This window comes from Danio aesculapii, chromosome 1 (assembly GCF_903798145.1).
Source record: "Danio aesculapii chromosome 1, fDanAes4.1, whole genome shotgun sequence".
Lineage (NCBI taxonomy): Eukaryota > Metazoa > Chordata > Actinopteri > Cypriniformes > Danionidae > Danio > Danio aesculapii.
In genome coordinates, this window is record NC_079435.1 from 5331653 (window position 1) to 5346652 (window position 15000).

At 36.1% G+C, this 15000-nt stretch overlaps 1 protein-coding gene across 3 annotated transcripts in view; it reads left to right on the plus strand.

The window, feature by feature from the left end:
* The window catches only part of peli1a (pellino E3 ubiquitin protein ligase 1a), a 50468-nt gene that overhangs the window by 5950 nt on the left and 29518 nt on the right, over positions 1-15000 (plus strand). The window contains exons 2-7 of one of the 3 annotated variants that reach the window (XM_056456296.1): positions 3225-3280; positions 11937-12096; positions 12186-12315; positions 13068-13169; positions 13489-13686; positions 14976-15000. The exon at positions 14976-15000 is cut by the window's right edge and continues 164 nt beyond it. In XM_056456296.1, coding sequence (XP_056312271.1) covers positions 12035-12096; positions 12186-12315; positions 13068-13169; positions 13489-13686; positions 14976-15000 — 517 coding nt within the window. In that variant the 5' untranslated portion in view covers positions 3225-3280; positions 11937-12034. Of the gene's footprint in view, positions 1-2601; positions 3281-11936; positions 12097-12185; positions 12316-13067; positions 13170-13488; positions 13687-14975 lie in introns of those variants that run through there. The other 2 variants (XM_056456288.1, XM_056456279.1) reach the window with 2 other exon arrangements.

Below are 15000 nucleotides of genomic sequence, written 5' to 3' on the forward strand. Positions count from 1 at the left end.
ATTGGACATTTTGCATTTATAAGAAAAAAAACGTGGTTATGCATGTGACATCTCTGCGTTATGGATGTGACGAATGTGAAATTGGCTCTTGTGTGACTTTGGTGAATCAAATATAATTGTTTGAAAACTTTGACAGATATATTTTTGGATATGTTAACGTACTGTAAAATAGCCTGTGCCAGTGGTGAAGTGGTTAGTGTGTCAACACATGCGCTCCGGTGCTCATGGCGACCCGAGTTCGATTCCGCCTCGCGGTCGTATGCCGATCCTTCCCCTCTCTCTGCTCCCCATGCTTTCCTGTCAATACTCTCTACTGTCCTCTCAAATAAAGGTGAAAACCCTGAAAAAATAATTATTAAAAAAAAAAGTACTGTAAAATACCTGCTTACACAGAAAAATTATAAACGATTTCACTATTTTGGTGTGATCTTTTTCATGGCAAGGTTGACATTTGCATGGACTTTTGCTCATATCGCTATTGAAATGTTGCGGTTAAACAAATAAATTGTCTCTATTACACACACAGTAGATGAAGTCAGGCTGCGTCGAGAGCTCTGGATCTGAGCATCGGCGGTTGTGTGTGTGTGTGTGTGTGTGTGTGTGTGTGTGTTATAAAAGAGTCTTTGTTGTTTGTCAGTGAAGTCACTCTTTGACTGGAGAGTCTGGTCGGGTGGGTTGATCAGAGCTCAGGCCCAGCCCAGGGCTTTGAGATCCATCCTGAATCAAGCTCTGTGTCCAAAACACTTTCCTCATTTCCAGATCCGTCACTTCAGCCGCTGTTAGTGCTCGCTTTACTGAGGCTGGACTAGAGCTGCATGATATTGTAAAATTCCAGGTTCTAAAATACAGTTGAAGTCAGAATTATTAACTCTCCTGTTTATTTTTTCCCCCAATTTCCAGAGAGATTTTCTCAACACATTTCTAATCATAATAGTTTTAATAACTCATCTCTAATAACTGATTTATTTTATCTTTGCCATGATGACAGTAAATAATATTAGACTAGATGTTCTTCAAGATGCTAGTATTCAGCTTAAAGTGACGTTTAAAGGCTTAACTAGGTTAAAGTTAGGGTAATTAGGCAAGTCATTAGATAATGATGGTTTGTACTGTAGACTAGTGGTTTCCAAAGTGAGGGTCGGGACCCCCGGGATGTCGCGGGACAGTGACAGGGAGTCACTTAGTGATTACCAAGTCAAATAAATGTAATTAAAATACTAGAATGACCATATTTCATTGCCAGATTATCAAACTAAAACGATTGATATGAGTCTTGTTGTTGCAAGGCGTTTGATAGCACTCTATTGGAAGAACATAGAAAGTCCATCCATTGACCACTGGCTGAAAGATTTGACACATCACATTGCACTAGAAAGAATCACCTACAGTATAAAGGGCAAGTTAAAGGAGAACTATAAAATTTGGGATCTGTTTGAACAATTGTTGGAACATAACCATACAATGGCACAAGCAAATACCTCTCACACTACTGGTTAATTGATTGATATGTGTATATTTGTATGTGGAATACAGTATATATTTTTCTTAGCCCATGTATAACAATACATTTGCCTGTTCAACTGAATCTAGATGCTTTGGGGAGGGATGGGGGAAGAGTTCACATGTAAAAAATGTATTTTCATGTTAAATTTCAAGTGTTTTTTCTACAATAAAAAAAAGAATGATCATATTTTATCCATAACCGTCAGAAGATAAAAATAGTATTTAATAGAAAACAACAACAACATGCAAATGAAAAGTCATCAGCCTTTCAAGTATTATTTTTCTATAGGATTGGTGTGTTTTATGTTAGGTTAACAACACAGCAATCGCGTCAGCTGTAGCAGATTGATTTTATAGCACCGGGTTCTGACCTGACACTTTTATGGCAATCAAATACATAAAAAAAACTGAACTGAACACTGAGAATGATCTCTGATCTTTAGCTGAGGTTAATGCATGACAATAAAACGGATATGGTTGTTAGACTGTTGCACTTTTTGTGTTGTCAGTGTCCTCATGTTTATAAAGGCCTATTGTTATGTGTGCAATGTTTGGATATTTATAGCCACCTCAGAACATAGTGGGGGGCGCAGGCTGAAAAGTTTGGGAACCCCTGCTGTAGATTATTGCTTATACAGTAAATATTGCTTAAGGGGGCTAATAATATTGACTTTAAAATGGCTTTAAAAATTAAAAACTGCTTTTATTCTTGTTGAAATTTTCTACTCCAAAAGAAAAAATATTATAGAAATTACTGTAAAAAATTCCTTGCTCTGTTAAACATAATTTGGGAAATATCTGAAAAAGATAAAAAAATTCACATGAGGAGGGCGAATTGGCCACTTTATTAGGTACCCCCCTCCAACAGCTCGTTAACACAAATTTCTAATTAATTGTTGCTGACCATGTCCATCCCTTTATGACCAGTGTACCAATCTCCTGATGACTTCCAGCAGGATAATGCACCATGTGATAAAGCGTTAATCATCTCAGACTGGTTTCTTGAACATGACAATGAGTTCACTGTACTCAAACGGCCTCCACAGTCACCAGACTCAATCCAATAGAGCACCTTTGGGATGTGGTGGAACGGGAGATTCACATCATGCATGTGCAGCTGACAGATATGGAGCAAAATCTCTGAGGAATATTTCCAGTACCTTGTTGAATCTATGCCACGAAGGATTAAGGCAGTTCTGTAGGCAAAAGGGGGTCCTGTTTATTAGTAAGGTGTACCTAATAAAGTGGCCAGTGAGTGTATATGTGTGTTCAAAAATCACTCATAAATCACAGTTCATCATTAGCGAGTGTGCCAGTGCATACTTCAAAACTCAGAGAGGTGTGCGCCCTACATCCAATAATACATCACTCACTGTATACGGGGTTACCATGGAAACAGTGCGGTGTGTTGTAGTCGCCTGGCAAGTGTGCAAATAAATGTCTTCTGTATTTTTCTGAGCAAATGTCTGGCATGGAGAGGGACGAAGACACACACACACACACACCTCAGGGCTGATGGTATCTGTCCTTAAGACGCATATCTGTCTTTGTGTGGTTGTGTTAGTGTGTGTGTGTGTGTGACGGGCAAGAATGAGCTGAGCAGTTTATTCACAGCATGCCGGAGTGTTTCTGTCAGGCGGATGATGAAGTGCTTTAAGCAGGGATCAGATATCTGTGCTGTTTAAGACCGCTTTCTCTCTTTCTGTGGGTCATTCATGCAGACCTGCAGGAGCGAGAGCAGACGGATGAGGCCTGGAGATTTGCACTTGAGCTGTCGGTGGGTTGTTAGTTACGCAATTGCAAAAAAAAAAACTGCATTGTTGGATTTTCTTATGTAAATTTTAGCATGCAAAATGTTGTTTATCTCTGTTGGTCTTGCGGTTGTGCATTTGTTTCTAGTTTTTGTGTGTGCATTTGTTTATTTACACTGTTAAAAGGGATTATTTACGTTACTTGAAAAAAGTGAGTAAACACGTTGTATTAAAAGAAACAAGTTGTCTTTACTTAAAAAAGTGAGTAAACATTGTAACTGTTAAGTTGAATCAACTTCATTTGTATTAAGACTGTACAATGTATTGTTTCAGCATTGATATCGTAATGTGCGCATCTGCAATAGTCACATCGTAAGAAATGCAATGCTGAGCTGCACGATACTGGAAAAGTCTGACATTGTTGTTTTGTTTTGCTGCTATGTATGTATGTATATATGTATGTGTATATATATATATATATATATATATATATATATATATATATATATATATATATATATATATAGATAGATAGATAGATAGATAGATAGATAGATAGATAGATAGATATGAATACAATTTCACCAGATGGCTTGAATAGCTCTATATGTGAGAACAAATTGATTTAGTAAGGGTGGGAATTGTGTATAAAACATAAAACTGCAAAAATAATTACAATAAAGCAAAGAAAGATGGTTATTAAAGGTTTTCCGAATAGAGTCAAACAGTATTCAGATACAGAAATGTAATAATACTGTAAAATAACACTGTATAGACTTCACTGTATTAATAAATCAGTGCATTTCTCTTCATTAAAGTTACAAATGCTTTACATGATTGTGTCTGAATGCTTTACGCTTGCTTGAAATGCCTTTAAAAGGCATGCAAATGATAAAGTTACTATCTGTTATGCTAATCAGTTGCAATGACTCCACAAATCTCATGTATTCTCAATTGTTGATCGATTATAATAAGAAACTTAACATTGCATATCCTGTGATGTGACTACTGCAGACACACGTTGCGATTATCCATGCTGAAACGATATATTGTGCAACCCTATGAGTCTGAATTATACTTTGACTGGCATTTCAGGAGAGCTTAAAACATTTGGACACAAAAACATGTTCATGTTTGGAGGAATAAGAAAGATGAATTGATTTATCTGATTTATGCAACAATAAAGTTCTCTTATTTGGAATTTTTGTCTTGTTTGTAGTCCAAATATCCACATTTCAACGTGAAAATAAGATTATTTCAAAATAATCAAACTGCTAAATGTTGTTTATCTCTGCTGATCTTGTGGTTGTGTGCTTTTTTGTAGTTTTTGCATGTGTATGTGTTTACACTGTTAATAGTGATTATTTACGTTACTTGAAAAAAGTGAGTTAACACATTTCCCTAAAAGCAACAAGTTGTCTTTACCTAAATAACGCCGGTAAACCCACTTTAACTGTTAAGTTGATTCAACTTCATTTGTATTAGGACTGTACAATATATCATTTCAGCATTGGTGCACATTTGCAATAGTCACATCGTAAGAAATGCAATGCTGAGCTGCACGATATGGAAAAATCTGACATTGCACTAATTTGTTTCGCTGCAATATATGTTGTGACATGAATACAGTTTCACCAGATGACTTAAATAGCTCTATTTGTAAAAAAAAAATATATATATATATATATATAATTAATTTAGATTGGTTTGGTTGATTTCGTAAGGGTGTGAATCATGTATAAAAAATCAAATTGCAAGAATAATTACAATAGAGCAAAGAAAAAAGTCAAAAAAACACATATTTATGGAGTCAAACAGTATTCAGATACAGAAATGTAATAATACTGTAAAATAACACTGTATAGTCTTCACTGTATTAATAAATCAGTGCATTTCTCTTCATTAAAGTTACAAATGCTTTACATTATTGTGTCTGAATGCTTTACGCTTGCTTGAAATGCCTTTAAAAGGCATGCAAATGATAAAGTTACTATCTGTTATGCTAATTAGTTGCAATGACTCCACAAATCTTATGGATTCCCAATTGTTGATCGATTATAATAAGCAACTTAACATTGCATATCCTGTGATGTGACTACTCCGGACACATATATAAAACGATATTGTTCAGCTCTAGTTCAGTCTGAAATATAATTTGACTGGCATTTTAAGAGAGCTAAAAAAACATGATCATGTTTGGAGGTGTAAGAAAAGATTAATTGTATTTAATAATTTATGCGATTTATGCAACAAAAAAGTTTTCTTATTTAGAATTTTTCTTTTCTTTCTAGTCCAAATATCTACATTTCAACGAGAAAACAAGATTATTTCCCCATTGGCTGATCATTTTGCTTGTTTTAAGGAAAAACTCTTAATTTGAACTAATCTTCATTTCTGAAGGTGAAGACAAAACAATATCTTTATTCGATCTAAAAATTGTAAGATGTTTGGGCTGGAAACGAGTTAAAGCAAAATAAGAAAAGCATTAGTTCATTACATTTCTGTACCTGAATACTGTTAGACTGCCCAGAAAACCATCAAATAGAGCTATTCAAACCATCTTGTGAAACTCTAACGATACAGCAATATTTACTGCTGAAATAAATACACCACAATATCAGTTTTTTCCAATATCGTGCAGCCAAAAATCAAAATCCAAAATCGAGCAACAAATGCTCCGCTTAAATAATGTGTGGGTGCTAATTTGCATAATAATGCACGTATAGCTCATTTACTTAAAAGTGTTAAGGTAACGGGTTTACTCAATTGTTTTAAGTAAAGTCAGTTAACCATTTTTTACAGTGTAGTTTGTTTATTTGCCCTTGTATTTATGTTGTTTTTGCTTATGGTTGATGTTTTGTACACTAAATAATCGCTGGGTTATTTATGATTAAATTACCTATTTGCCCATCACAAAATGGGTGAAAATGACCCAAACTGCTGGTTTATTTTTTTTTTATTGAATTGAATTTATAGCCCAATTTTGAGCCAATGGATGGGTTTTTCCATATTCTACCCAAATTTAGTTTGAAATAACCCAACATTTTGGTGTATGTATTTGTGTGTGTTTGTTACTTTCGTTTTTATGTTTGTTTTTGTTTAGTTTTGTTGCTTTGCAACTGTTTGTTTTGTGTTTGTTGTTATTAAGGCTTTGTTTATGTTTGGTGATTTGTACAAAAAAATAAAATCGCTGGGTTATTTAAAATTGAATAACTTATTTGCCCATCACAAATTGGGTGAAGATAAACCAAACTGGTGGTTTAAAGAAATTATATTAAATTTATAGCCCAATTTTAAGCCAATGGTTGGGTTTGTCCATATTCTACCCAAATTTCAGCGGAAATAACCCAACGTTTTGGTGAATGTTGTTGTGTGTGTTTGTTACTTTCGTTTCTATGTTTGTATGGTTTTTTCCTTTGCAGCTGTTTGTTTTGTGTTTGTTGTTATTAGGGCTTAGTTTTATGTTTGGTGATTTGTACACTAAAAATCGCTGGGTTATTTAAAATATTCAATTCAATTCAATTCACCTTTATTTGTATAGCGCTTATGCAATGTAGATTGTGTCAAAGCAGCTTCACATAAAAGGTCACAGTAAATAGGAACAGTGTAATTCAAAATAACAGTGTAAAATAAAATAACTTATTTGCCCATCACAAATTGGGTGAAAATAAACCAAACTGGTGGTTTAAAAAAATTATATAAAATGTATCGCCCAATTTTAAGCCAATAGTTGGATTTGTCCATTTTCTACCCAAATTTCAGTGGAAGTAACCCAAGTTTTTTGGTGAATGTAGTTGTGTGTGTTTGTTACTTTCGTTTTTATGTTTGTTTTTGTTTTGTTTTGTTGCTTTGCAACTGTTTGTTTTATGTTTGTTGTTATTAAGCCTTAGTTTTATGTTTGGTGATTTGGACACAAAAAAGTCGCAGGGTTATTTAGAGTCAAATAACTTTTTTGCCCATCACAAATTGGGTAAAAATAAACCAAACTAGTGGGTTAAGATTTTTTTTGATAAAATTTATAGCCCAATATTAAGCCAATAGTTGGGTTTGTCCATATTCCCCAAAGTTAGGTTGAAATGACCCAACTTTTGGTGTATGTAATTGAGTGTGTTGGTTAATTTCGTTATTTTTGTTTATTTGTTGTTGTTGCTTTGCAGCTGTATTTATTATGTGTTTGTTGTTTTTAAGGTTTAGTTTTATATTTGTGGATTTTAAATGAGGTTTGATGGATGTTTTGTGCATGCATATATTTGTTTCTTGTTTTGTTTGGTTTAAGTTGTGCTCTAAAAATTCCTCATTGGGTCAAATATAGACAAACACAACAGCTGTATAAAAATAATGCCATTTAAATGAGATTGTTTTAAATTAACTCACCGTTGGGTAAGGTTTATCCATATTTGGCCCAATATTGGGTTAATACAACACAGAATGTTTTAGAGTGTGTGCTGGTGTGTGTTTGTTGTTTGTTTTGGCTTTTGATTTGTGTTTGAGTTTTGCAAAAGTGTGTTTCATTAAACTTATTTTATTTTATTCAACAGTTTTTTTGTTGATTAATTTGCCTCCTGGCATTTTAATTTAATTTAATTTAATTTAGTTTGTTGTTTTTGCCGTTGTAGTGTTTTGATATATTTGTTGCTTTGCACTTTGCATGCGTGTTTGTTTTTGCATGCCTCTGTTACTTTACATGCAAATCCTGCTTGTATTCACACATTTGCTTTATGCAGTAGTTCAGGTTTTATTTGTGTGTTGTTTTGCATGTGTTCATGTGTGATATTATTTTATACTCATTTTTGTTTGTCCATGTATCTAGAAAAAGCACTGTCATTTGTGGCTGTTGATGTTTTTTTGTGTCGGAAACAGGGATCTCTGTCGCCTGCTATTTTTATGTGTGTGGTTTTATTGCGTGTCAGCGTCGACTGACTTTTTGTGTCTGCTTGACCCTGACAGAGCAAAACAACACTGATGCCAACACACACTGAGAGGAAGTGAAACCATCCCTGTGATATCTGTGCATGATCTCATGTTATTTTTTTATTTTAAAGACCTTATTATTCACATGTGTGTGTGTTAATGGATTTTGTGTACTCATAATTTAGTCATCTGTAAGTTTCGACTCAAAAGTCCCTTCAGATTATTTATTATACATTGCTGTAAATGCCTCTTTCAAGTAGAAGCAAACACACATTCTCTGTGTCTCTTTAAATGCAAATGAGCCCCTGCACTTTTAAAAAGGGGGTGGGGCTTTTATATCTTGTGCTTTGGATGACAACATGAAAAAAGTCTTGTCAGTTTAACCTCCTCATACAGACATGCAAGAAAACTCACTTGCATCTCTGCCAGTCACAGCTTTAGATTTAGTTTCACTTTCGCTTTCATGGCTTTCAGTTTTACTTTGATTCATACTACCATGATAATGTGTTGAATATTTTTCTTATCCACAAACATGATTTGCGCAGTCTCGTTGGATGATGAAGACCACAACTCCCATGATTCCACACTCAGTTACACCCTCATCAGAATATGCCTTTGTTTGTTGTGAATACGTGCCCTCTAGTGGCTAAATAGTGGCTGTTACATTTTTTGTCTTTAAATAAGGTGTAGTTTAGCAATGACGAACGTCATGAGAGCGTTCTAAAATGGTAAAGGAAGCTATACGGCTCACATTTTCAACTCCAATACAGACGCGATATGTGAACGGCCCCTTAGAAGTCTTTTAGAATTGTAAACATTGTTTTCTAGCATTGCACACACCATCGCCAACATTCGGCATTTGTTCCAGTGGCTTATTAATGCATAATAAACAATGTAAAGAGGGGACGCACCACAGTCCGGTTGGTGCAGTCCGCTTCAGTTATTGGATTAGCATAACCTGCTTTGTTTGTCTTATATGTTTACGTAAATATATTTACATTTAGTCATTATATAAAACACACTTTTAACAATTTCTTGTAGAATCTACAGTAACTTACTGGCAGCAGTTCACCAGTAAAGTAATTACAGTAAAAAACTGTATTTACATTTACAGCTGCATTTATCTTGATATGTATTTTCAATCCCCAACCTGATTTCACCAAGTCGGACATGTTCTTGTATTAACATCTATGTTGATCCTGGAACAACATTCCAATCAGCCAATCAGGATTAAGGGATACGGTTTATCTTAAGTTTAGACTTACGTTAGGCTTATGCGCTTCTACATGATTGTTATCCAACTATTATTCTCCTCTGATTTTGTGAATATTTTACAGTTGTGGTTGGGTTTAGGGGTAGGGAACAGGTATGGATTACATTTTCCAACAAAAAATTATGTTCCAGGCCAACATAGATGTTTATCCAGGGTCGCATCGTACTTGGCAAAATCAAGACGTGCATTTCCAATATTGTAAAATATACAGCAGTTTTCACAATGCGATTTTAAAATACAGTAACATATGCATAAAAGTCTTACAGTAAAATACAGTTTATAATACAGTTAAATACTTGGTAATTTACAAAATTGTTGTAAAACAGTGTATATATTAAAAGGCAGCAACACTAAAATCTCCAAAAGTAGATTGTATTTAGTTTTATATACAATATTAAAATTACAAAAATTAAATTACAACAAAAAAAAAAGATATAGTACATATGCATGTCATATTTAAATTATGTACTCAGCTATTGTACTCACACTATGTAGTGGCCTTGAACTGGGCCAAAGCACGCTTGTCCCCCCTCCCGTCTCCTCCGATGGCCCGCACTCACATTACGTTCGGGCCTGGGCACGCTTCCGTCATTGATGATGCGCTGTTCAGTAAGCGCTCACGCTCAGCACAGTGGAGATTTCTTTAGTAATAGCGTTTTAGTCGTTGGGGATGCAGTGACACGCAGTCAAATATTTCGCCGAACAGATCAGCCATGTTTTACGCTCATAAACAGTCATAAAGTCCTCGGGCTTCAGGATTTAGGACAGGCATGGGCAAACTCGATCCTCGAGGGCCGGTGTCCCTGCAGAGTTTTGCTCCAACTCTAATCAAACACACCTGAGCACCCTAATTAGTGTCTTCAAGATCACTAGAAAGCTACAAGCTTTGTTTGATTAGGGTTGGTGCAAAACTATGCAGGGACACCGGCCCTCCAGCATCGAGTTTGCCCATCCCTGAGTTAGGAGGTTTGCTGAAGGTGCGCAGCTTTCGTGCAGTGAGAGGTTTCCGTCTTCAATAAACTACGACAGTTTGCGTTCATTGAACAGTAAGAATGATTAATAAACGCATATGAAACAGTCCCTTAGAAGTCACATCTCGCTTTCAGTTTTGGGGTTTGGCGCGTTTTGCCCAAGTGAACCGGGCACACTCTTCCAACCGGGCCAGGGCCGGCCAAGTGAACCGTGCCTGAGCCCAATTCAGAGCACTCACACAACTCAAACGATCCGGGAAACAGACCTGGGCATGGTTCGGATAACATAGTGTGAGTAGGTAGGCCCTGTAATAGACACATTATACTTTTATAATCACATAACCAATTCAATTCAATTCAATTAACCTTTATTTGTATAGCGCTTATACAATGTAGATTGTGTCAAAGCAGCTTCACATAAAAGGTCATAGTAAATAGGAACAGTGTAGTTCAGTTTGTAGAGTTTAAGTTCAGTTCAGTTTAGCTCAGTTCAGTGTGGTTTAATAATCACTACTGAGAGTCCAAATATTGAAGAGCAAATCCAACGATGCGCAGCTCTATAGATCCCGAACCATGCAAGCCAGAGGCGACAGCGGAGAGGGAAAAAAAACTTCACTAATTGGCGAAAGTGAAGAAAAAAACCTTGAGAGAAACCAGACTCAGTTGGGCACGACCATTTTAATTTCTCCGCTGGCCAAACGTTTGTGCAGAGCTGCAGTCTCAGTGGCGGAGGCTGGAAGCTGGCCTCAGCGAAGACTCGTCTGTCTCTGGAGCGTCACAGGAATCAGTCTTATGTTCTCCACTCCTCCATGACCACCACAGTAGCTGCTCAGGATTCAGCCTGGTCCAGGATATGGAAACCTTGGGATCATCTCGTCGTTGGTCTTACCATATTTGTCTGTATAATTATGCATATAATTATGCAAAGAAGAAAATAAATTAAATTAAATTAACAAGTAAATAAAGTTACATTTAACATGGATAACAACAAATGGTGGTTACCATTTCTGTAACAATTATAGTTAACTTGGCTGTGGATGACTTTATTTTATTTGCATATTAATATAATAACCACTTTTCCCTGAACGCACTTAGTTTCATTTTCAACATAAATGTAAGATTTTCCTTTACATGCTGATTTAGAGTAAATATATATATATATATAGTGGTGTTGCCACCTTTTCATATGAATTCCCATCATTTTTTGTGTCTGAGCACCAGTTGAGATGGATGTGCTTGTTTTTGTCAAATCATTTCATAACACTTTATTTTGATGGTCCATTAGAGTATTAGTAGACTGTCTGCTTATCTGCTGATACAGCTCCTTCAACAGTCATTTAACTGACTATTAGAAACTTAGCAAGTACATGTCAACTTACACTAACCCTAACCCTAAGCCCAACCTAACAGTCTACTTATAATCTAATGAGAATGAGTTGGCATGTAGACGCAATATAACTTAAATTCAACAAACGGACTATCAAAATAAAGTGTGACCAATCATTTTGTGTTCTCATATGTTTGCAGATGTCTTATGGAGAGAGTGTGATGGAGGAGCACTGAGGAGGAAAGTTCATGAAATAACGAATCGTTCAGACACTATAATTTAGCTGCAGACCAGAGCGATGTTGTCTCCCGAACAGGATCTGCTGAAACCAGTCAAATACGGCGAGCTCATCGTCCTCGGGTAAGTTCACACTCACATGCTTGGTAAATCGTACTAAAGTCGAATTTTGTACTTACTTCTTCTCTCAAGCGTTTGTGTTTGCCATTCAGCTACAACGGCTCCTTGCCGAACGGAGACCGAGGTCGAAGGAAGAGCCGATTCGCTCTTTTTAGGAGGCCGAAAGCCAATGGAGTCAAACCCAGCACCGTCCACAGCACATGCAGCGCTCAGACTGCCAGGGTAAAGCTGACCCATTAGCATTATTACATGCCTTTGAAAGATATTATCGCTAATTTATCTGACTTATAGTATTTTTAGGGCTTCTGCATAAGCGGAATGTTTTGCTTATCATTATTCACTAATTGCAACATACATTTCAGTCTAAATCATAAATAAATAAAGCACCCCGGTTTCATCTTCATCATCTGCATGCAGCTGATATTCATTTACACTGAGGAAGGGCAGAGGGTTGCTGAAGAACTACTGCGAGATTTCAGCTGCTGTCTGGGCTTTCCATGTCTTTCTACACCTTCCTTTCTTCATGTGTTCAATACTTTTTCCCAGCGTTCTTTCATTTTACTACACATAACTTCATATTTAAACTAATTAGATTTGTTTTCTTTGCTTATATGGATTTGTTTGGTTGTTACCAACATCCGGGGAAGATTTCAAGTCAACGGCACCTTTTCGGCATATGTTTTCTGAGAAAAATGGTGACGTGTTTAATACTCAATTCCCCGGCTGTATATTCATGATCGTCCATCATGGCGTATATCTTCATGCTGCATGTGGCATGAGATATAATCATCAGCCTCAGTTGTCTGTACTGTGTAATCATTTTTATTAGCATTTTACGGCATCCTTTATGCGATATACAGAAATATGCATTCAGATATATGTTAGGAAACACACCTTGTGACGTCTGTTATTCCTGCGTGCTGTAAAACCGGTGTTAATTTGAGGAACTATAACACACACTTGTGTTTCTGCAGGCCATCAGCAATAAAGACCAACACAGTGTCTCATATACGCTGTCCAGAACACAGACGGTGGTTGTTGAATACACACACGACAGCACCACCGACATGTTTCAGGTTGGTCTCTTTATTTTCTTCTTCCATCAAATTTGTCATTATTTTATTCTGAAATGATGCGAACACAACAAAATACACAACAAAATATGATCAGCATGTAACCGTGAGCATAAAACAAACACATTATACATGAATACAGGAGGTTGTTAAATAAAAATATTAATAATAAGTAAGAGGGTGAGTAAATTAACATGGAAATTTCATTGTTATGCGAAATATCTCTTTAATAGATGATAATTGCATGTTTGAATGACATAGTTTTCCCTTTTCTTGTAGCTCAAACTGTTTAAATCATATTTATTTGTATGTTTGTTTGCAGATCGGCCGCTCCACAGAAAGCCCTATAGATTTCGTGGTGATGGACACGGTGGCGGGCTGTAAAGCTAACAGTGATACGTTGACATCTCAGAGCACTATATCTCGGTTTGCGTGTCGGATTGTGTGTCAGAGAGCACCGCCGTACACCGCGCACATCTACGCCGCAGGATTCGACTCGTCTAAAAGCATCTTCCTCGGGGTGAGTGAAGCACAAACAGAGTGGAGAACCAGTGACTCTGATTTAGTGATTCATGCTAATGAACAAATGAATCAGTAATTGAAGTGAGTGAATCAGCTGATGAATCAAGTGTTCAAACAAATGAATGAAATTGATGTCAATGGAGATTACCAAAAGAAGTTAGCAAAACAAATTAATGATGTGGCAGAGTTAATGAATCAGTGAATAATGTGACCAAATGAACAAATCAATGAATGAAATGCACAACTGAATGAATCAGGAAAATATAGAATGAATGAAACAATTGAATATATTAAAGGATTACTGAATTAAGTTGACCAATTATTGATTCAAGTGAATGAACACATGAATCCGTAATTGAAGTGAATGAATGAATGAATTAAGTGTTTAAACAAATAAATGTTTTAATTAATTGAACGTACACCAGCAAAAGAAGTGCACAAATGAACGAATCAGTGAGTGATCAAATGAAAGAATCAGTGAATGAAGTGGACAAATGAATGAATTAGTAAACAAATTGAACAAGCGAATGGATCAGCGAATGAAATACACAAATGAACGAATCAGTGAACGAAGTAAACAAATAAATGAATCAGTGAACTAAGTGCACAAATGAATGAATCAGTAAACAAAGTTCATAAACAAATGAATCAGTAAATGAAGTCCATGAGCAAACAAATCAGTAAATAAAGTGCACAAATGAACGAATCAGTGAACAAAGTGAACAAATAGATGAATCAGTGTACTAAGTGCACAAACGATCGAATCAGTAATCGAAGTGCACAAATGAATGAATCCATGAACGAAGTGCACAAATGAATGAATCAGTGAACTAAGCGCACAAATGAACGAATCAGTGAACAAAGTGCACAAACGAACAAATCAGTGAACGAAGTGCACAAATGAATGAATCAGTGAACTAAGCGCACAAATGAACGAATCAGTGAACAAAGTGCACAAACGAACAAATCAGTGAACGAAGTGCACAAATGAATGAATCAGTGAACTAAGCGCACAAATGAACGAATCAGTGAATAAAGTGCACAAACGAACAAATCAGTGAATGAAGTGCACAAACGAACAAATCAGTAATCGAAGTGCACAAACGAACGAATCAGTGAACGAAGTGCACAAATGAATGAATCCGTGAACAAAGTGCACAAATGAATGAATCCGTGAATGAAGTGAACAACTGAATGAATCAGTGAACTAAGTGCACAAATGAACGAATCAGTGAACGAAGTGCACAAATAAACGAATCAGTTACATTATTTTCCCTCCGTCCTCAGGAGAAAGCAGCAAAATGGTGGTGCT